The 23,926-nt window shown below is 40.0% G+C and overlaps 1 protein-coding gene across 1 annotated transcript in view; it reads left to right on the top strand.

Annotated features, from left to right (window-relative positions):
- The window catches only part of LOC142351969 (methionine--tRNA ligase, cytoplasmic-like), a 34,578-nt gene extending 11,744 nt beyond the window's left edge, over window positions 1–22,834 (top strand). Inside the window, exons 13-20 of the mRNA XM_075404264.1 lie at window positions 28–297; window positions 628–745; window positions 1,405–1,556; window positions 4,082–4,278; window positions 4,556–4,660; window positions 19,797–20,181; window positions 21,099–21,335; window positions 21,731–22,834. Coding sequence (XP_075260379.1) covers window positions 28–297; window positions 628–745; window positions 1,405–1,556; window positions 4,082–4,278; window positions 4,556–4,660; window positions 19,797–20,181; window positions 21,099–21,335; window positions 21,731–22,660 — 2,394 coding nt within the window. The 3' untranslated portion in view covers window positions 22,661–22,834. The remainder of the gene's footprint in view (window positions 1–27; window positions 298–627; window positions 746–1,404; window positions 1,557–4,081; window positions 4,279–4,555; window positions 4,661–19,796; window positions 20,182–21,098; window positions 21,336–21,730) is intronic.
- The last annotated feature ends 1,092 nt before the right edge of the window (window positions 22,835–23,926 follow it).

Consider the following 23,926-nt stretch of genomic DNA (forward strand, 5'->3'; position numbering starts at 1 on the left):
ATTAAAAACTACAAGTTTTTGCTCTAGTTGGAGTCAGAACTCGGAGAAGTTCTCTCCTCTCGAATGTCGGAGGGTGTCTGGACCGACTCTGCAACTAACATAACCAACGCCTGGCTCAGAGATGGTCTGAAGACCAGATGTATCACTAGAGACCTCAAATGGGGAACCCCAGTGCCCAAAGAGCCCTTCACTGACAAGGTCTTCTATGTGTGGTTCGACGCGCCCATTGGGTATATTTCTATCACTGCTAACTACTGTGGGGGCAAATGGACAGAATGGTGGAAGAACCCAGAAAAGGTACGAAAGTCAATCTAAAATAGGTGTGTACACCCCTTGCCTGAATAATGTTGCTTGATTGAAGTATATAGATTGAAAAATCCGGTTTTCGGAAGAAGGCAACGTAGTTTTGTCATTTCGGGGGATGAACCAATATTGGATTGTTCTATGCATTTATTTTTTTTATCGATCGTTGACGAAGATATTGTCATTACCAAGTAATTTAATTGCATATTTGTACCTAATGGCAACAAAGAAATCTTATATAATAAATGAGTCAGTTTTTAAGGTTTCGGATAGGAAAATCAGGATTTGAGAGATTTGAGCGAGTGGAATTTTTAGTTTTCTTAGGTCGAAATGTTCAACTTCATGGCAAAAGACAACGTGCCATTCCACAGTGTCATATTCCCGAGTACACTCCTGGGAGCCAGAGATGGCTATGGAGTTGTCAACAGTCTTGTCTCAGTCGGTACGTCTTTTTTTACCTTTTCGGACAAATTGCACCCTCCCACCCCGGCAAGTCCATTTATAACCCCAGATAGAATGTATGGTTTGTTATAGCATCTATGAATGAAATTTCTCGTGTGCTTGGGGTGAGTATAATGTTTTTGTTCAGTACTCTGGGGGGGGGGGGTGTGAGATCCGCTCATTCCAATGAACAAATTTTTGTTTTCATCGCCTTGTGTGAAGAAAAAGCAGTCGTGTTTTCGCTGCAATTATAGTTTATATAGCCTTAAAAGAGATGGACTATTCATTGCAATAAAGCCGCAAGCAAAGTGATGTCAAAAATTATAGCCAACACTTCAAAAAAAAATAAGGAGCTAAACTTTGTAAAAAGCTGATGTGAACTTGCTTCATGAAAACTTAAATGTTAAATGAGGCAAATTCGAGATTTCTGTTTAATTGCTCTCGAAGGAAGTCTTGACTATTGTGAGCGATGACCGTCCATAGCCCGTGTATCGAAGAGGTTAATGTTCCGGACTCTGATCCGAAGGGTCGCGGGTTCGAACCCCTCCGTAGTCTTGCACTATAAAAGTTTTTCCATCCTATGACACCTTCGAAATTGATTGCCTCGCCAGTCGTTCGAGAGCAATTCGTCTGACTTCAGTCGGTTTATATTTGTTCTAGAATACCTCAACTACGAGGACGGCAAGTTCAGCAAGAGCAGGAACGTGGGAGTATTCGGGAACAACGCGAGGGACAGTGGGATCCCTGCCGACGTGTTCCGATTCTATCTCCTGTTTGTCAGACCTGAATCGCAGGACTCCACATTCTCATGGGTAGGTTTAAAAAAATGGTACATCATGCAGCATATTTTTTTGCGGAGTCGAATGGAAATTAATTTTGACTTAGGTAGCAGGCAACTAATCTCTTGAAGAAGCTATGTATTTCATTCTAATCAAGTCAAAAACAGATAATAAATCGAATGTTTTTATGAATCTCCATAAATTGGAACTCCAAATTAAACATTAACAACATATTTTGATATACTGTTCCGGTCCAATTAATGATTTAATACAGTAGTTATTGTAGTAGATAAATTGAAAGGAAAAGAAATTAACTACAAGAAATTTAAATTCTGTTTCTTTCACGAAATTCGGGAGTTACGACATCCCATTTTTTCTCTCGAAAACCTGTGATACCGTCTGCGTTTAAGCTCAGTGACCCTTTACACGACCCAATACATACTTAACAACAATAAACACTGAAAAACGAAAATTAAAAATCGGTAAAAAAATAAACAGTACTTCATTTATTTCAGTAAAAACCGGCCTATCAAACATTCAAATGTCTCCTTATAGTAGCAAAACACTTAGACCGTATTTAATTGAAAAGTGAAACCTCAAATGCACAAAATCCGAAAAGCTATCAAAAACTTTTAAAGTAGATAAAAATGGGCCAATTATTGTCTTAATTAATTGCTCTCAAATGGAGTTTGTAGCTATTATAGTAGTACTGTTGGAATTTCAGAAATGCGATTTCTTCTACCAATTTTTTGCCTGACTGACGAATTTTTGTTCTTTGCGAGTTTTGTCTTCAAGGCCCGAGGACACTAATTTCCTGTTGCGATTCTCTAACAACCTTCGTATTGTGCTCTGTAGGCGTAACTTCTTTGTGTAAAAGGCAATTTAAAGTGGTTTGGGCTACCTCTCAGCTTATTCCCCCGCCCGTCTTCTGCGCCTTCTCTTCTGCCCGCACCTCACCCAATCAGGCTAGCCTGCCTTTCAGGCATTTGAAACAACTAAAGCCATCTCTAATGCAATCGTTTGAGAGCAATTCGTCCGACTGAATTAGGTTATTTTTTATTCATTTTTAGTAATAGCCGCCGTGAGCCTCTCTACGGCTATTATTTAGGTGCTCTCCTTTTTGCATTTCAAAGAAATAAGTGGAGCGAAAAAAGGTGTATGAAGAAAAATTTGCTTTCTCGCTAGTGGATTTTTGTTCACATGCGGCCTTTTGGCTTTGAGTTTTACAGTTTCGACGATTTTTAACCTGATTTTTTTTCTAATGAATTTTCCCAATCTATTTATAGTCCATTCTAGGTCTAGTTTTTTGTTTAGTCAATGAAAATTCTTTGAATTGTTGCTCAGGAATTGTCCCTCTGTATTTTTTTTGTAATTCGCTTTACCTTTTGATCACTTTTTTGTTTTAGATAAGGCACGATTTTCAAGCTGAACTTCTGACTTAACTCAATCACTGTTACGACTGAATTAATTTCAAATTCTTCACGCATTGATTTACGTAATGTTGTGAATACAGTCAACGTCAAATTAGCAAAATCAAAAGAAACGGGATAAACCCATATAGCTCGGTCATTAAGTTATAGTACATTAGGTTATCAAAGTTCATTAGAGCGATTGGAAGCTGAAATCAGTATTAAGCTTAATCCTTTTTCAGTTTAGAAGCTGAATTAAGAATAGGTTTAGAATCCAACTAAAATTCCATACCATGTGAGCATTTTTTTGAAATTTTGGAAGAAATTCTGTCAATTGCTATCTGCTTTTTTATCTTTTTCTGTTTCCATCCCGATGCGCGTCAACGGCGGCTATTTTCCGGAAATGTGCCGGATGTGTTTCAACAAGAACACTTTGAAACTAATCGAAATCAAATCAGAAAACAAAACCTACCAGAAAGACTAGCTACCACCAAAAAAACTTCTATAGACAGTCAGAAAAGTTGGAAAACGTCTAAAATGGCTAAATCACTATAAACAGATAGAAATTTCATTAAAGTATAATAAAAACGCCAAGAGATGGTTCATGTTTTTGATACCCTATTTCACTAGAACTGTAAGTTTTAACTGACTTGACAAAATTTTTGCTTCAGAAGTAATAGAAAGCTGTTGGCAGCAATATTCAAATTTGAGGGAGATATTTCTTAGGTGTTACGAAACTGAACCCTTTTTTTGTTTAAAGGTGGATAAATTAAAGATGTTTGTATAGTTACTCCAAATTCATCAGTTGAATATTTTTCGGCCATATCATTTTTTAGCTCTAAAAATTCCTCCTCTTACAGCTCAAATAGAACCTTGTATGCTAGGTGGATTTTGCAAACACCGTTCCTATTGTAAAAACCACATCAAAACGTTGGTTATAAAATGCATTCCGGTCCATTCGATAAAAATTAATCAGCAGAAATTGACTGATATATTTAATGGTGATAAAATATTGATTTATATATGTTCTCAACAAGATTAACTAACGTACTGGGCTGTTTGAAATAAAAAACCCACGTGGTCTCGTTATCTGTCCCCGTTTTTTGATCATTTCTACCGCAATAACGAAATATTTCTCTTTTTTCTTAGGTGGATTTTGCAACGAAGAGTAACTCTGAGCTGCTGAACAATTTGGGCAACTTCATCAACAGAGCCTTAAGCTTCTGCTTCAACAGTTTCAAAGGCGAAGTACAGGAAGTGACGTCATTGGAACAGGCTGATGAGGACGTGATTGACAATGTGAACACGGAGCTGCAAAGTTACATTGATTGTATGCAAAAAGTCAGGTGTGTATATACCTGCACTTTAATCAATACCATGTAGATAGTAAAGATCAATTTCTTTTTTAGCTCATTAATGTGGTTTCGATTTATGATATTTCTGATAAATAAACGATGCCCCTTTTCTTGGCAATAAATGACTGTAACTCGCAGGATTATGGTTGCATTTAATTGTTGAATGATGGAAGTTATTTACGTTTTGTCTTGTCATTTTGTCGTTCAAGTTGCACCATCAGGTTAAAAATCATGCAAAACTACCTCAAATGTAATTTTGTTCCTTTAGAATCCGAGATGCCCTGGCTAAAATTCTGAATGTGTCTCGATTTGGAAATGGCTACATTCAGAGTACACAACCCTGGGTGTTGAACAAAGCAACCGAACCCGAAAAGTAAGTATCGTTTGGACAGTCAGGCAAATAGATGATTGTGTACGTCGTTTATCATCCCGCTGAGACCTATCAAAAAGTTCTGAATTTTCCTGGTTCCGTTAGGCTTCACCGCAACTGAAGTCCTAATTTTGCACCTGTTTAAAAAAATTAAGGTGGGAGAAGCATTGATTCAGGATATTCATTTTTATTAAGGAGCAAAAAAAATCGTCTAGGGTGGGGGAAGGGGTGGAAATGGTATGCACCCACTAAGCTGGGGTGGCTTGGCGGACAAACAGATAAGATCCAATAGTTTTTATCCATTCTGTAGAATTTGAAAAAAACTAGGGTGGGGGAAATTCCTTATTCACATCCCAACAATTGTAATTATCTAAATTTTCGTTAAAACAGAGAACTAGAGTAGTGGTAACTTCGAGTGCCTATTATCCTAAAATAACAGAAAGGGGTATACCAGGCCCTTCTATTACTCCTAAGATTCAGATTGGAGGCAGTCGTTTGTATTAAACAGTAATTATAAGGTTCGATTGAGAGTTGTCTAACCTCAGCTAAGACCTAAATATATGGAAAAGAAAACAATTATGAAATAGGTGGCACTATAATTGAGAAGTATACCAAGTTCCCAATACAACTATTTAATACTAAGAGATCAATCTAAGATCCTAAAACTACTAAGTGTGAAGATGAAGGAAGCTCGTCGTAGTTCACTCCACAACCCAACCAGACGAGTATTAATCAACTTGAATAGAACACTAAGACATTGCCCATCAGGTACTTCAGGCTACTGCAGACCGTGATAATGTCTACCTGGTTCGCCATTCCATACTACATGGGTTAACTTAGCTTGCCAAGTCGTCAACGATCAGGCAGCCCTGACCTCAGAGTGGCTTTCACTATTCAGTCTCCTAAAGGAGCGCGGCCGATTAATACTCTCAGAAGCACTCGTCTTGAGGGCGTCTGTAGTTCCCCTCTCCAAAGTCCAAGTCCCGGGAAATCTTAACTTAACCTAATAGTGATTGATCTCTGTAAAACCACCTATGTATACTAAGATAGATATGTTAAGTTCTGGTTTAATGCCAATTCATAACACTAAGAAATTACTTAACTTAGAAATTAAAGTTTGCAAAGTTACCACAGACCTTATTCCTAACTAAATCAAAGTTATATTCAACCAAGGTGTATTCTCAAAAAGTCTCCAAACTATTTTCTATTTCTCTATTCGATCTCTGAGTCTACACCGACTCTATCGAATAATCCTAAGAAGTTAGAAGAATCGAAACTAAGGAAAGACTATTACCGCTGAGAATAACGAGGATTGTATAATAAGCAGTGAAATTAGAATCAGGCAACTGGGTTAAGAAAACGGCTCAAAAATCAGCCCTATTTATACTCATTATCAATGCGAACAATCAAGATACAATACTAATCTTAGCACCATGATTTATAGTGGGGGTCGTACGGAATACCGAATATGGTTTACTTCTACAAAATTCCTAGAAATCAGTCGCGAGGAATACCATTTATAGAATGCATTTGCACTTCTCTAAGAATTCATTCACACTTCCAGAGATATCAAAATCAGTTAAAACATGCTGAGGAGAATAATCTGACTTTAATAATAACTATCTAGAATCCTCATTTTGAATCGAATATTGGTTAACAGTACCATTTCTCAAAGATTCGTTTATATCAAATTGACCTGAATCAATTTGCTCTTGTCTTGATAAAACTGGTAAGTTAAATTTTCTAAGTTTTAATACTATAGTTTGAATCAAGATTAATTTCGGATTCGGTTTATACGCGTCAAATATTAAAGGTTAGTTTAACTTTCTACGTTTCTAAGTTTATATATTCTACACTTCTCCCTCGGACTCAACTATTCTCCTGAATAGTTATAGATTACCTCAAGTGATTAGCGCCAATATGTGAGATACACGGTATTATGAGATTACAAGAAAGGTACAACACTCATTAAAATGTGGAAGACTCTAGTTTATTCTGTTCCCTGACCCTACAAAGTAACTCTGTGTTCTGTGTTGGGTGTATATTTTCCCCTGATTCTTCATTGTTATCTTCACGACAAGATTGTTCCTTTTGTTTAGAGCATAATTTCTTGTGTTTCCATAGTAGGAAAGCTGCTGTAGTACAGATAGTTGAAATCCATAAAAACAGTCCCAGAAAACTTATTACATTATTGAACGTTCCACCGGCTGCGTTTTTTATTGATTGCCTTTGACTGTGCTGGTGAAACTCCCGTACTAATTTTCTGATAGTCCCGGTGTCTATTTCTAGTGGTGGTTTTGCTTGTAGTTCAACTTTTACATGTTCCAATACTTTTTTCTGGTCAAATGTGGCACTTAGTGAGTTCAGATTGTGGGTTTCTGGGGTTGGCAAGGTAAATGCTTCCTCAAGTAAGGGGTTGAGGCTTACCCTCATGACAAGCCCAGATTCGTTCTGACAACTGTCTGTCGAGGGACGAAGAATCAACCTTCCGTTAGGTATTTCAATTCTCCCGTAACAAGAAGGTTGTACGATGCAACTCTGACATCCTCTCAATTTACTGCTCTCTAAGGTGTTTTCTGCGATGTCAGTTATCCAGTATTTTGTAAATGCCGACAAAATAAGGAATTTTGAGTGCGCCAGATAGGTTGCCGTAGGTATTATTGGTAGATGAATGACATCAAATTTGCAAGTTTGTAAAACAGCTGCCTCGTGGCCGGAAAACAGACTGATCAGACAACCAGCTTGTTGGTTTCCAGTCATTGGGAAGGGTTGTTCGCAAAGTTTCAGTCGTTTCGAACCTTGACAGGAGAGAATCTGTGTTTCATCAACTTCGGCAAAGTTTGTCGTAGCTTCCGAGACGACAAGCAGTTCATGCTCGAGTACAAGCACTGAAGCTATGGTTGAATTTGTAATAGGTTGCGGAAGGGGCACTCCTTTAAAGACCTTATGGATAGGGCTTTGACTTGACATAGGGATTTCGATTTTCAATAGGAGTCCATTGTTTGCAATAAAAACATTACGAAGTAGCTCAAGTTCATAGTAAAGACTAACATGCTGGAGTGGTATTGACATCGTCTTGCGATGGAATCGAAGGGGTTGTAAAATTTGTCGTAGTTTGTCTGGTTCAACAAGTCTTGATGGTATTCTTCCGTTCGACATGTCCTGAAAAGCCTCTCGAACTTTGCTATTGAATTGCTTCAGCTCATATTTGAAGGATTGCACTTCCGAATGAAGAGATACTAGCGCGAAGGAAACTTTATTGATCACACTTTGTGTTTTGAGAAAGAAGGTGAACACGTCGCTCCTCTTGTGGTCGCAGACTTGGGCCTGCTGTACTTGTTCCATATCTTGTTCAAGATTGTTAACAGCGTTCTCTACGGTTCCGAAGTTCCCAGCCGTATAGTTCAAGATAGTTTTCATTTGTTCCTGCTGTTTTAAATTTTCGTTGCCCAGGATGTGTATTGTGTTGTCTGTGTCGCTTGTTAAATGGTGTAGCTTGTACTCCATGCTGTCTAAGTGACTTGCAATTCGCCGCATCTTTTCTTCTGAGTCCTGACAAAGATGGAAGATGGAGAGCATTTTGCAAGCTGTTTTTTCTACTATGGGCTCCAGAACAAGTGCGGCAGCAGCTCCCGCTGCAAGCAAGGTTATTGACCTTCTCTTCTTGTTCGAGAGCTTGGTTGAGTTTGCAAAAATCTTCACATCTCGAATCAGCTGTGTCCTGTCTTCTTCGATCTCGGAAATATCTTTTTGTAGTGACGTGATAAGGGTATTCTGACTGTTTTCGACGATACCGTTTAACTTTTGGTTATTGCAAAATCCCCATTGCGCCTCTCTCCACACAAGAGTCTCCATTTCCTTCAGGGTTTTGAAAAGTGTTTAAATGCGCTCCAATTAATGTCCAAGGGTTTTGGAAAGGGCACTGCAATTTCGATCAATTCAATTGAATCAGCCAGAGCAATCGGAGTCTGTGGGACAAACGCAATGTTTGCTCGGGTTGTTACTTCTGCTAGAGTCAACCGGATAACAAGAAAAAGATAGCACCACTCCATCTAAATACTTGCAAAGTTAGAAAAACTGCACTTAAAGCGAAAAACTTTTTCTATACTGAGACCTAATTTTTTTTATTATTCTAGTTTGTTTCATATTGTTCTTTTTTTTTAAAGAATTATTTTTTTTAAACTAAAACTAGGCTATTAATGAATTGCCTTTTTTTCCGGTTTTTTTTCTAATACCAAATTTTCTTATGCTTATTTCTAATATTTTTGTTGTTGTTTGAAACTCTAATTAAACCTTTCAAATTAAATTCAAATGCAATCTGGAATCCGTTTCGACGACTGTTTTATGCCTAAACGTTTTCTGAAGTCTTAATCAAGACTTTTTTTAAGGAAAATTTTGATACTTTTATTTTTGGTTGGCTACAAAAAAAAGGAGAAAAATTTTATTAGTCCATAGTGATTATTATTAAAAAAACGTTCAAAGTACATAATCTAGAAAATTAGTTTGTTCCTGGCTTAAGTCTAAAGTCGAGTTTGTTATGATGATTCGTCATAGGTGCTCAGATCAGGGTTTCATTCGTCATCGATTCCGTATCTCTTGGGGAATCGTTTTGCTCGTTTTGGACGTCCTTCTGTTTCTGAGATCAGACTTGGGCTCGGTGTTTCAAGGTTGAGTGTTGTTGGTGCTCTCTTTACCCCTTTCAATTTATGAGGTCTCTGCATGTCCATGAACTCCGTGTTGATAGTCTTCTCTGGAGTAGTGTTCAGTTGATGCGTTGTCTCTGGCAGGTTTGCAAGTTCAGAGACTGAGGGTGGGGTCTCCAGTTTGGCCTCTGTCATGTCCTTTCTCCCATCAGGTGCGGTCAGTTCGGTTGCCTGCGTTTCTTCAACATCCTGGGTCTTGTTGTCTACCTCTTCTCTGACAGATGGAGTTCTCTCACGTTCCTCAAACAGGTTGTGAAAGAAGTCATCTTCTTCCTCCATCCATCTGTATCTTTCCAAGTTTCGAGGGAGAGCCCTTCGTGCAGATTTCCTCGAGAAGAATCCCGGATTTGCTGTCTCCTCCTGGTCATCCACTTCTCCAGCTGGTGGCCGTCTTCCTGGTGCTGGGCGAGTGAGGACTCTGTGTTGATCAGTTTCTTCTTTTACGGGTTTCAGTCTGTTATAATGTACAATCTGCCATTTGTTACAGGTACCCGTTTTCGATATTTTATAGTGCACATCAAGTTTTCTCTAACACAATGTAGGGGCCGTCCCACGGCAGAAAGAACTTTCTCGATTTGGCTTTGTGGGGAGCGAACAACCAGACGCGATCACCGTTGCTGTAGCTTTCTCCAAAAATTTCTTTACGATATCGGTCTTTTTGTCTCTCCTGGTTGCATCCCAAAGTTTCCCTGGCGTTCATGTGGGCTTCAAGAAATTGTTCCTCTAGCCATCGGGTGAATTCGTAACTTTGGATTTCGTGACCTGGTGCTTTGGGTAGAAGTAGGTCGATTGGGTATTTGCACTCTTGTCCGTATACCAGAGAAAAGGGGGTATGACCTGTTGTTCTGTGCACTGTTGTGTTGTAGACGAAGCTCAGATATGGAAGCATTTCGTCCCAAGTGATCGGATTTCCAGCGCAGTACTTCGATACAACATCAGCAATGACCCGATTATGTCGTTCAACCATTCCGTTGCCTTCAGGGTGGTAAGGTGAGGTCTTTGTTTTCTCCATTCCAAACAGCTTGCAGAGTTCCAAGATCAATTCACTGCAAAAATTTGAGCCCTGGTCAGTGTGAATTGAGTCCGGGGCCCCAAACAAGAATCCATTTCTCCACGATTGCTCTTGCCACGATTTCAGCAGTTGTGTTTTGTAAAGGTGTGCTAACTACATTTTTTGTGAAGTAGTCCGTGAGTACGAGAATATATTTGTACCCTCCTTTTGTTTTCGTTACTGGACCCAAAATGTCTGCGGCAATTTTGTTGAAACGAATTCCGACGTTGATCGTTTGCAAGGGTGCTCTCCGTTTCTTCCCAGCTGTGGATCGCGACTGACAAGTTAAGCAGTTCTCACACTTCCTCTCGATCTCTTTTCTCATGTTTGGCCACCAGAATCGTTGCCTGGCTCTGTCGAGTGTTTTCTGAAACGCAAAGTGTCCTCCACTGATCTTGGAGTCGTGTAGTTGTTCTAACACTTTTTCTCTTGGACTAATGGGCACTACAAACTGTCTGATATTTGTATTTGTTCCCTCCACAAGCCACTTCCGGTATAGAACTCCATCTGCAAGTTCCAGTTGTTCCCAAACACTCCAGAGTGCCACCGCATCTTCCCCGGCTGCAATAGCTGCTGCTTTCTTCACGTTGAGTTTGCCAAGTGATGTTTGAGTACCATTCTCGTTTGCGTTGGCCCATTGAAAATTGAGTTTTATTGCAGGGTCCTGCGCTTGGTGTTCTCTTGCTGCTTCTCTGCCCTCCTCCAGGATAATTTCCATTGATGCCTATTCGTTTTCGGGACTGTTCAACTCGAGTCCACCTGAACAGCCAGGGTTTGTAGTCATTCGAACTTTTCCACATTTGGTATTGCTTGGGGAGTCGTTCACCTTGACAGCTGCACAATTTTCGAGCTGGGTTTCGTTGGGGTAGTTGCTGTCTTTGGTCATCCCCGGATTCCCATAATACTCAGTTTGGCTGGTGTAATCACTCTCCTCGTCGGTTGACCAGCTGAGTCCAAATTTGCCTCTTGATGCCCGCTCTGCCAGTGCAGCTTCAAAAAGTTTTTGGAAACTCATTTTGTAGAGAATTTCGTATTCGTCGTCGTCGTCGCTTTCCTGCTGCTGAGTTTTATTTTGTTGGAGCAATTCGGAGTCCGCGTTCTCCAGTCCGCAATCTGAATCTGTGTCCGTTTCTATCCATTCTTTAGTCCCATCTTCGAACTCGTGCCTGGTGAACGTAAGAGTTTTTGCCATTTGAATTTTGGACAGTGGTTTAGTCTCTGAAGAACATGGATTAAGTTCCGGCGAAGTCACCATTTGGATATGGCCCAGAGCTTCGCTCAAACTTTCAGCTGGGGGGCAGTCGCCAAACATCTCTTTCTTCTTCTCCTCAGTCAGTTCGGGTGTCTGGCTACACTGTCGTGAAAGTCCGTCCGCATTTCCATGTTTTTCGCCAGGGCGATGAACCACCTGGAAGTCAAACTCTTGGAGTTTTTGTAGCATTCGAAAGATCATTCCATCGTTGTTTTGCCTGAACAGCCATTGAAGTGAAGCATGGTCCGTTCTCAACACGAATTTCGTACCCCATAGGTATGGCTTGTACCATTTCATTGCCTGAATTACAGCTAGGGCCTCTATTTTCGTTGTTGAATATTTACATTCTGCTGGCGATAGCACTCTGCTTGCAAAAGCAACGGGATACTCAACACCATCTATGACATTTGAAAGTACTGCGCCCAAACTGTTGTCACTTGCGTCTGTGTCCAGCACGAATGGTGAGTTGTAGTCCGGATGAGATAAAACCGTGCTTTCGATCATTGCAGTTTTTAGACTCTCGAAGGCGGCTTGACAGTCTGGTGTCCAGGTGAATCTCCTATTCTTCTTCGTGATCTCGTGTAAAGGTTTGGCTATTCCTGCGAAGTCCTTCACAAATCTTCGATAATAGCTGCAGAATCCAATGTATGATCTCACTTCTGTGACGTTTTCCGGCCTTTTCCACTCCTTTAGGGCTTTGATTTTTCCCTCGTCGGGTGATATTCCTTCGGCACTTAATTTGTATCCTAAGTACGTAACTGAGTTTTGGTACAATTTGCATTTCTTTGGCTTCAACTTCAAGTTTGCTTTCCTGAGGGCTTCAAACACACTTCGCAGATGTTCCTCGTGTTCTTCCTCCGACTTGCTGAAGACTAGAACATCGTCCAAAAAGATGAGAACAAAGCTGAAGAGGTACTCGTTAAAAATTGTTGTCATCAATCGTTGAAAAGTGCCTGGGGCATTGCAGAGTCCAAACGGTAGTCGCAGGAACTCGTAGTGACCACCATCTGGAGTAACGAATGCGGTTTTGGGTATCGCTGACTCTGCTAATGGGACCTGCCAGTATCGGGAGTCTAAATCCAGGCTCGAAAAAACCGTAGCTCCATGAAGATGATCGAGGATTTGATCGATTCTGGGTAACGGGAAGGCGTCTTTTCTCGTCACTTCGGTAAGTTTTCTAAAGTCTACACACATTCTGTTGCTGCCGTCTTTTTTCGTAACAAGTACAATGGGTGCGCTGTAGGGGCTTTTGGATGGCCGGATAATATTCCGTGAGAGCATATCTTCAACTTCTTGTTTCACAACTGCCATCTTCCCTGGCGCGAGTCGATAGGGAGCAAGTTTAATTGGTCCAGCGTCTCCCGTATCAATATCGTGTTCCACTAGCTGAGTTTGACCCAATTCCGCATCGTTGAGGGCAAAAACATCTCGAAAACAGGCAACTGTACTCAATGTCTTGAGTCCAGTTCCATGATCACTTGAATCGGATTTCACTAGATTGCAGATCACGTTGAGCTCATCTTCTGACGTTGGTTCGAGAGGGTAGTTTTTCTCTGTTTGTAAGGGTTCACGGCCTTGTAACTCACTCTCCGCGCCGCAAACCTTGACTTGTCCGGGTTTCTCTGTTTTCCAAAGGAATGTCAAATTCACTGTACTGCTCTCTGTGCCCATCATTAGTTGCCTGGACTGGAAGTCGATCGACATTTGATTCTCTTGTAGTATGGGTGTCCCTAATATCAAGGGTACATCTGTGTCCGGGGTGACGAGAAATTCCGTCTGAATAACCATACCCGGACCGAATGCAAGGACTCCGGTGAATTTTCCTAGAATGCGGAATGGGTCGTTCGTTGCTGATAAGACTGTGTCGTGGAAGTCCGATAGTAACATTGGGGGTGAATAAAGTTTGTACGTCTGTTCAGATATAATATTCACATTGCTACCCGTGTCTAGCAGCGCTCTGTGCAACTTCCCGTTCAGTTTAGCATCAACATAAACAGTAGGTCCAAAGATGCCGCTATTATTCTCGATACTCGCACTGTTAAAAGTTTCATGTCTCTGCGCCCTCTGCAAAATCATCTTAACAACTGGCTGCGTTTCGGCGCTTCCATCTTCTTGTCGTCTTGAAGCAGTGCTACGTTTAGGGCAGTGACTCGCAAAATGCCCCCAATCTTGACAGTGATAGCATTGTACGTTGCTATTCCAATCCACTCTTGCAGGGCTGCGCGATGTTCTCTGGGCTGGTGCAAATTCTGTTAGAAACCGACTCTGTGTATCTAATTTCCGTTTCATGATCTGCGTGTGACGTTCCTGTTGCTCCAGTAACTTGTTGAAACTCCTGATTTGGTTTTCCATCAAGTCACTGAGTCCCATGCCAACATTGGTTGATAGGTCTCTTATTTCAGTTTTTCTTCCACTTTCATCGTCGTCACCTTGGGTGCAACGCACATGTCCCGTCCGCCTTGGTCGATATCGGGCATTCTCAACTTTCGCAATTGCTTCGAGGGCTATAGCTCTTTGGGCGGATGCATTGAAAGTGTCCGGGTCTTCCTTGAGGAGGGTGTATCGTATTTCACTGTCCAGCAGTCCATCGATAAACGCGTCTTTATTAGCTTCCTGCCTTCCTGCTGCGTTCAAGTGAGCGTTTGCTGCTTCGCCCAATTTTCGAACTCTTCGAGAGAATTCTTGAATGCTCTCCCCTTCATTTTGCTGGAGGTTCTTGAACTCGGTTCGTGCACTTCTTGCATTAGGAAAATCTCCGATTCGATTGTTGAGTGCATTGAGAACGCGCTCGATCGTCGGTGCCGGCTGTCCTTGTACTTGAATAAGGTACTGATTTGGAAGGTTGTAGTACTCGTCCAGTGCGTAGTTGTTCAAGCAAGTGGGGAGAACTGCTCGCTGCCTGGCATCGTCCCAGTTGTTTGCCTGAGCCAGCGCTTCGAAATGGCGTATCCATCGCTCGAAGCAGTCGAAGTCTTTGCTCGGATAACGTAAAGGAGTTAACGGTGGAGCAGCCACTACTATTTGCTGCTGGGCGTTGTTGTTGTTTGCGTTTGCCATTTGTTTTTCAAATTGTGTTCTACGCTGATAATGTTAGTTTCTCTTTCTCGCAAAACTGTTTCAAACACTTTGCCTTCGTTTTGAGACCCCCTGTGTCAGTGATTTTGATTTTCTTTTCAAAACAGAAATCAAAAGCAAAAACTAGAAACTACGAGTTGTTGATTTGGATTCTCAGTAATTCAAAAGTTAGAATTTTTTCACTATTGTGTAAGTTAACAGTCAATTTTTGTTAATGCCGTGCTGATGTAACTTTTCTACTTGGATCAGTCTTTATTTCTTAATTTATCTTTTTTTTGTTATTACAAAAGTTTTTTTTTTGGTTTTCACTGACAGTTCGTGAGCCCGGCTCGCGATCTTTATTCTATACCCAATTACAATTTTTTTGCTAGTTTCTGATAAAATATCCCTCTGTGGTCGCCAATGTAGAATTTGAAAAAAACTAGGGCGGGGGAAATTCCTTATTCAAATCCCAAAAATTGTAATTATCTAAATTTTCGTTAAAACAGAGAACTAGAGTAGTGGTAACTTCGAGTGCCTATTATCCTAAAATAACAGAAAGGGGTATACCAGGCCCTTCTATTACTCCTAAGATTCAGATTGGAAGCAGTCGTTTGTATTAAACAGTAATTATAAGGTTCGATTGAGAGTTGTCTAACCTCAGCTAAGACCTAAATATATGGAAAAGAAAACAATTATGAAATAGGTGGCACTATAATTGAGAAGTATACCAAGTTCCCAATACAACTATTTAATACTAAGAGATCAATCTAAGATCCTAAAACTACTAAGTGTGAAGATGAAGGGAAGCTCGTCGTAGTTCACTCCACAACCCAACCAGACGAGTATTAATCAACTTGAATAGAACACTAAGACATTGCCCATCAGGTACTTCAGGCTACTGCAGACCGTGATAATGTCTACCTGGTTCGCCATTCCATACTACATGGGTTAACTTAGCTTGCCAAGTCGTCAACGATCAGGCAGCCCTGACCTCAGAGTGGCTTTCACTATTCAGTCTCCTAAAGGAGCGCGGCCGATTAATACTCTCAGAAGCACTCGTCTTGAAGGCGTGTGTAGTTCCCCTCTCCAAAGTCCAAGTCCCGGGAAATCTTAACTTAACCTAATAGTGATTGATCTCTGTAAAACCACCTATGTATACTAAGATAGATATGTTAAGTTCTGGTTTAATGCCAATTCATAACACTAAGAAATTACTTAACTTAGAAATTAAAGATTGCAAAGTTACCACAGACCTTATTCCTAACTAAATCAAAGTTATATTCAACCAAGGTGTATTCTCAAAAAGTCTCCAAACTATTTTCTATTTCTCTATTCGATCTCTGAAGTAAATTATTTTTTTTTTAATCTATTTGAGTTCAGGTTGTAGTTTTTACGCCAATTTTTTTGCCAGAAATTTTTTTGCCAGAAATAAGCCCCAATAACGTTATTTGAAGCCCAGTAGTGAGTTTATCGAGATGCTACTCTCGTTGAATTAAATTGAGCCTCCGTAGGTTGTTGTGTAATGGAGTTAGTCGGCTTATGTTAAGTAAATTAGAATATCTTAAACGTTAACATCGCAATTTAGGGAAATAAAGTTCGACAGCTAAAAGCGCAAAAGCCACCTGACAAGAAACTGATTGGCGAAGAGGTGGAAATCCTGAAGCAGTTGAAAAGTGCCCTGGAAAAAGCGTCCAAAGCCGAATCATCTGTCCCAGCTGCTCAATCGGCAGCCACAGCTGTTCAAAATGGTATCGATGAGTCTTTGACGGCTGCATTGACTGGTTTATCAGCTGAAACTTTGAAGAATATGGCCACAGAACAGGTTAGCACAGTACTTCAGAGCAATTTTGGAATTTTTGAAATAGCTCAGATCCGCAAAAAGCAATTTTTGCTCAATCAGTGTTCGAACTTTTTTGCACTAATGAAGTCTCCATAGTTTAATTAATGCTAGGCAGTTACCGGCAAAATGTCATAAGCTGTTAAATTACGGATAAAGAGCTATTTTTGCATGTTGCTGGGTTTTTGGGCGAAATTAATCCGTTTTCATAGATGAATAACGCATAAGAACCTTCGTGAGATTAACTGCAGCACTCACTTCTTTTCTACCAAGAAATAGAAATCCCTCTTTAGGTATTTCCTAAAGGGATGAAAAGTACTATAATAATATCAAAGGTGAAATCTACGGGATAAAAAGGAAGCAAATGTATCTTTTTGCAGGGTAACAAAGTGCGGACTCTGAAATCTGTGAAACCTCCAGACAAAAGTGAGATCGCAATAGAAGTTGAGAAACTGAAGGCTCTCAAGAACTGAAGGGCTATAGCTCTTTGGGCGGATGCATTGAAAGTGTCCGGGTCTTCCTTGAGGAGGGTGTATCGTATTTCACTGTCCAGCAGTCCATCGATAAACGCGTCTTTATTAGCTTCCTGCCTTCCTGCTGCGTTCAAGTGAGCGTTTGCTGCTTCGCCCAATTTTCGAACTCTTCGAGAGAATTCTTGAATGCTCTCCCCTTCATTTTGCTGGAGGTTCTTGAACTCGGTTCGTGCACTTCTTGCATTAGGAAAATCTCCGATTCGATTGTTGAGTGCATTGAGAACGCGCTCGATCGTCGGTGCCGGCTGTCCTTGTACTTGAATAAGGTACTGATTTGGAAGGTTGTAGTACTCGTCCAGTGCGTAGTTGTTCAAGCAAGTGGGGAGAACTGCTCGCTGCCTGGCATCGTCCCAGTTGTTTGCCTGAGCCAGCGCTTCGAAATGGCGTATCCATCGCTCGAAGCAGTCGAAGTCTTTGCTCGGATAACGTAAAGGAGTTAACGGTGGAGCAGCCACTACTATTTGCTGCTGGGCGTTGTTGTTGTTTGCGTTTGCCATTTGTTTTTCAAATTGTGTTCTACGCTGATAATGTTAGTTTCTCTTTCTCGCAAAACTGTTTCAAACACTTTGCCTTCGTTTTGAGACCCCCTGTGTCAGTGATTTTGATTTTCTTTTCAAAACAGAAATCAAAAGCAAAAACTAGAAACTACGAGTTGTTGATTTGGATTCTCAGTAATTCAAAAGTTAGAATTTTTTCACTATTGTGTAAGTTAACAGTCAATTTTTGTTAATGCCGTGCTGATGTAACTTTTCTACTTGGATCAGTCTTTATTTCTTAATTTATCTTTTTTTTGTTATTACAAAAGTTTTTTTTTGGTTTTCACTGACAGTTCGTGAGCCCGGCTCGCGATCTTTATTCTATACCCAATTACAATTTTTTTTGCTAGTTTCTGATAAAATATCCCTCTGTGGTCGCCAATGTAGAATTTGAAAAAAACTAGGGTGGGGGAAATTCCTTATTCAAATCCCAAAAATTGTAATTATCTAAATTTTCGTTAAAACAGAGAACTAGAGTAGTGGTAACTTCGAGTGCCTATTATCCTAAAATAACAGAAAGGGGTATACCAGGCCCTTCTATTACTCCTAAGATTCAGATTGGAAGCAGTCGTTTGTATTAAACAGTAATTATAAGGTTCGATTGAGAGTTGTCTAGCCTCAGCTAAGACCTAAATATATGGAAAAGAAAACAATTATGAAATAGGTGGCACTATAATTGAGAAGTATACCAAGTTCCCAATACAACTATTTAATACTAAGAGATCAATCTAAGATCCTAAAACTACTAAGTGTGAAGATGAAGGGAAGCTCGTCGTAGTTCACTCCACAACCCAACCAGACGAGTATTAATCAACTTGAATAGAACACTAAGACATTGCCCATCAGGTACTTCAGGCTACTGCAGACCGTGATAATGTCTACCTGGTTCGCCATTCCATACTACATGGGTTAACTTAGCTTGCCAAGTCGTCAACGATCAGGCAGCCCTGACCTCAGAGTGGCTTTCACTATTCAGTCTCCTAAAGGAGCGCGGCCGATTAATACTCTCAGAAGCACTCGTCTTGAAGGCGTCTGTAGTTCCCCTCTCCAAAGTCCAAGTCCCGGGAAATCTTAACTTAACCTAATAGTGATTGATCTCTGTAAAACCACCTATGTATACTAAGATAGATATGTTAAGTTCTGGTTTAATGCCAATTCATAACACTAAGAAATTACTTAACTTAGAAATTAAAGATTGCAAAGTTACCACAGACCTTATTCCTAACTAAATCAAAGTTATATTCAACCAAGGTGTATTCTCAAAAAGTCTCCAAACTATTTTCTATTTCTCTATTCGATCTCTGAGTCTACACCGACTCTATCGAATAATCCTAAGAAGTTAGAAGAATCGAAACTAAGGAAAGACTATTACCGCTGAGAATAACGAGGATTGTATAATAAGCAGTGAATTTAGAATCAGGCAACTGGGTTAAGAAAACGGCTCAAAAATCAGCCCTATTTATACTCATTATCAATGCGAACAATCAAGATACAATACTAATCTTAGCACCATGATTTATAGTGGGGGTCGTACGGAATACCGAATATGGTTTACTTCTACAAAATTCCTAGAAATCAGTCGCGAGGAATACCATTTATAGAATGCATTTGCACTTCTCTAAGAATTCATTCACACTTCCAGAGATATCAAAATCAGTTAAAACATGCTGAGGAGAATAATCTGACTTTAATAATAACTATCTAGAATCCTCATTTTGAATCGAATATTGGTTAACAGTACCATTTCTCAAAGATTCGTTTATATCAAATTGACCTGAATCAATTTGCTCTTGTCTTGATAAAACTGGTAAGTTAAATTTTCTAAGTTTTAATACTATAGTTTGAATCAAGATTAATTTCGGATTCGGTTTATACGCGTCAAATATTAAAGGTTAGTTTAACTTTCTACGTTTCTAAGTTCATATATTCTACACATTCTGCCAATTAAATATAGAATAGTGAATTTTGTTCATCAGATTCTTTTACAACCGCAAATAAAAACCAATGAAAAAGTGAACAACTGCATTGTGAGGTAAATTATCAAATGTTAAGAATTTATTACATGTCTTAAATTAACATCTGTGGAACAATTTGGATTTTTGAACTTTTTTTGACGTGTGTGTTTCTTTTTTTGACGTGTGTGTTTTAAAAGCTGCCACCAATTCTTTAGGAAGAAACGAGCAGGTGCGATAAACGCCATCTGTGTCAACATGGTTCACTTACTAGCTCAGATGTTGGAACCCTTCATGCCTCAGACAGCCTTCGAAATATTCCGTCAACTGGCGCTCTACTCTACAGCCACGGACCAGAACGGGCTGCCAACACTACCCGATCGTTTCATTCGTTCCGTTCCTTCTGGTCACGTGATTAACAAGCCGGTTCCTCTGTTTAAAAAATTGGAGGAATCGGAAGTTACGAAACTGAAAGATATGTACGGAGGGTCGGGTGGAGGTTCGCCTGCGAAGAAAGCGGAAAAGAAGGAATCGTCCTCAAGTGGAGCGGTGGACGTGTGTGGAAAAAGTGCAGAAGAGTTGCAAAAGGCTGTGACAGAACAGGTAAGGGTAAATTTTAGAAGCTACCGGGAAAGGGGACCAGGGGTTAGTTGTAGTTTATAGCCAGCGTGAGCAATTTGACTTTCGAATTTTTCACGCTTTATCTGTTGCGTTTTTCTTCATCTATTTCTCTCTGATTCTCACTTTTAAGAAGCTAAAAAACGTAATTGGCGAAAATTTATTAATTGGAGGAAATTCTAAGTCAAATTAAATTGAAGTCAAATCAAAAGTGCGCCGAAGGCGTTTGCAAACGAAAAATAGCAAGATTTTCAGTTTAGTAATATTTTGTCTTTAATAAGCTGAAGTCAGTGGGAATTATTCCATCGAATGTTAAAGTGCGCTAAAAGCACAAACCGTTTATATTTGCCGTAACTGTAAGCCATATTGTGCATACAGTTGAAAGTCCGTGGAATTGTGGGGGGAGGTATACCTCTGGTTAATTGGTCTCAAACTAAATTTGCTGAAGTTATTTTTGGGCTTGGTCTTTTTATGCAAGTTACCGTACGACAGATATTTCGTCTGACCGTTTTTCGTCTAAATGACAAATTTTCATGCCTTTTAAGTAAAAAAAAACGGGACGAACAAACTTGTGGCACTCCCTTCGCCCTGTTATTGACCCCCTCCCCTTACCAATTCAGGCTAGCCTCCCTAAGTCGTACTGCGTTGTTTGGTTATGTGCAAGTAAATTATTTTTTTTTAATCTATTTGAGTTCAGGTTGTAGTTTTTACGCCAATTTTTTTGCCAGAAATTTTTTTGCCAGAAATAAGCCCCAATAACGTTATTTGAAGCCCAGTAGTGAGTTTATCGAGATGCTACTCTCGTTGAATTAAATTGAGCCTCCGTAGGTTGTTATGTAATGGAGTTAGTCGGCTTATGTTAAGTAAATTAGAATATCTTAAACGTTAACATCGCAATTTAGGGAAATAAAGTTCGACAGCTAAAAGCGCAAAAGCCACCTGACAAGAAACTGATTGGCGAAGAGGTGGAAATCCTGAAGCAGTTGAAAAGTGCCCTGGAAAAAGCGTCCAAAGCCGAATCATCTGTCCCAGCTGCTCAATCGGCAGCCACAGCTGTTCAAAATGGTATCGATGAGTCTTTGACGGCTGCATTGACTGGTTTATCAGCTGAAACTTTGAAGAATATGGCCACAGAACAGGTTAGCACAGTACTTCAGAGCAATTTTGGAATTTTTGAAATAGCTCAGATCCGCAAAAAGCAATTTTTGCTCAATCAGTGTTCGAACTTTTTTGCACTAATGAAGTCTCCATAGTTTAATTAATGCTAGGCAGTTACCGGCAAAATGTCATAAGCTGTTAAATTACGGATAAAGAGCTATTTTTGCATGTTGCTGGGTTTTTGGGCGAAATTAATCCGTTTTCATAGATGAATAACGCATAAGAACCTTCGTGAGATTAACTGCAGCACTCACTTCTTTTCTACCAAGAAATAGAAATCCCTCTTTAGGTATTTCCTAAAGGGATGAAAAGTACTATAATAATATCAAAGGTGAAATCTACGGGATAAAAAGGAAGCAAATGTATCTTTTTGCAGGGTAACAAAGTGCGGGCTCTGAAATCTGTGAAACCTCCAGACAAAAGTGAGATCGCAATAGAAGTTGAGAAACTGAAGGCTCTCAAGAACCAGCTGTTGATTGCGATGAAAGAAGAGGAAGAGAGAACTGCTGTTTATGGAACGGGACCTCCGGAACCACAGGTCCAGACTACTTCTGATGCGGTGGTCACAAAACACAACGAAACTGCAGAAAAATTACCAACTGATCTTAACATTAAAGTACATGAAAAGACAAAAATTGTGTCACAACCCGCAAGCAATGACAAAGTGGACAAAAATATCAAAAAAGAGAAAAGTAAGGGTTTTCTGTCAGAACAGCGAGAAACTGCTGATCATGGGTTGAAAGTAGTCGAAAAAGATGAAAAAATTATTGGAACTGAGAAGTCGGCTGATGATAAAAATGCTGGCGGTGATACAAATATAGATAATGCTTCTTCTATCACAGTTCTGCCTAAATTGGTGAAGACAGACAAAACAATAGCCAACAAACCAGCTGAAGGAAAAGCTGAGAAAGTTGCTGAACCAAGTGCTGAGGGAGCAGCTACAACAGGAGCAGAGAAGGCAAAATCGGACTCCAATAAAGGAACCGAATCAACTGCAATGAAAACAAACGAATCAGCTTCTTCAGTTTCAAAGGAAGCAAGTTCTGACAAAATAGCTGAAATAAGCGCTCAGAAAGTAGCGGGATCAAGCGCTGATTCTTCAAAATCCAGCGCACAAGCTGAGCAAGCCAAGTCGCCAACTTCAAATAATGCAACTTGTACGTCTAATGGACCTGCAGTTTTGGAAACAAGTTTCAGTTCTACCACCAGTGGTGGTTCATCCGGGGGTGCAGCTGGGGGATCTGGGGCGGAAGGGGGCAACAAGCCTCACAAGAAAAAGAAGAGACCCAGAAACAGAAAGAAGTAACAAATTCAGAAGTTGTGTTACCCCTTTTTGTAATTCTTTTCTCAAGTGTTACTAATCCCATTATTTACGTGAATGCATTTCCGTATTGTACTATGAATGTTATTTGGTTTTTGGTAAATGCTTGAAAATAAATTAATACAATTATCTTATTGGAATTGAAAGTGTCCTCTTTAATTTGTTTTTGAAAGAACGATTTAATTTGCTGTTTTGAAGTAACTGTGTTAATGAAACGTTTCAATTATTGGAAGTCGGAATTCTCATAACATCCTCTAAATTGCTCCACATTTATTTTTAAGCCAAGATTTGCCAAGTTTTAAAGTCGATTTTTTTTTGCATTCCTACAAATAATTTTTAGCTGATGTTTTGCTGTTCAAGCCACTGAAGTATCTCTTTTAGATGAATCGTTTGAAAGCAGTCTTTAGTTATTGGCAAACAAAGTTGGGGTGGAGTGGATGTTTCCTATCCTTTTTGTCTGGCCAATTTGGCATTTTGATTGAAATCTTCGACTGGTCGTGGACATTTTTGATTTTGATTTTTGCACCAGTTTCATTAAGATTTAAAACTCTATTATAAACTTACTCAGTTTGCTGCTGAAATTGGAACCAAATCTAATACTTCGAAAGTTTAATAACCGCCGTAGTGTACGCAAAGGGCTATTATTTAGATGCTCTCCTTTTTTCTACCAATCCACAGAATTTGGATTGTTTTAGTACTCTGTAAAGCTGTAAGCTTAGCGAAGCAGCTATTCTGCGGTGCTCGTGGTTTCCAATTGATCTCGAACAAAGTTTGCAGCACTTATATTAGTCCTGTTGTCCTGGTCTTTTTAATGCAATTTATTATCAATTTTTTGTCGGACTTTGACTTTTCGTCCTCAAAACGGGATAAACAGGTAAAGCCGGGAAGGCATTAAGTTCTATTAGAGCCTTAGAGCCTTTTGGCTTACTATTTTAAGTATGCAAAAAATCCGTTTAAGTGACAAATTCATGGTGTGAGGGGCGGTTTTTGGTGTCAAGGGGAATTAACCCCCCCCCCCTCCCCCTGAACCACCACCCACTTTAACCCCTCCCCCCATCCACGCCACCCGTGACCACGCTCCCACCCAGCCCACCACCTCTCTTCATGCTGAACCCACTCCCCTCATTTAACCTAAAAGCTAGCAACCCTAAGCAGTAACTAGCTACTGACGAAGCCAACCGCTCGCCAGTCGTTGAAGAGGAAATCGCCCGACATTTGTTCTTTTTTCGTTTTACAAATTTTCACGTCGCG

The sequence above is a fragment of the Convolutriloba macropyga genome, chromosome 13 (assembly GCF_964194025.1).
Source record: "Convolutriloba macropyga chromosome 13, txConMacr16.3, whole genome shotgun sequence".
In the NCBI taxonomy this organism is placed as follows: Eukaryota; Metazoa; Xenacoelomorpha; order Acoela; family Convolutidae; genus Convolutriloba; species Convolutriloba macropyga.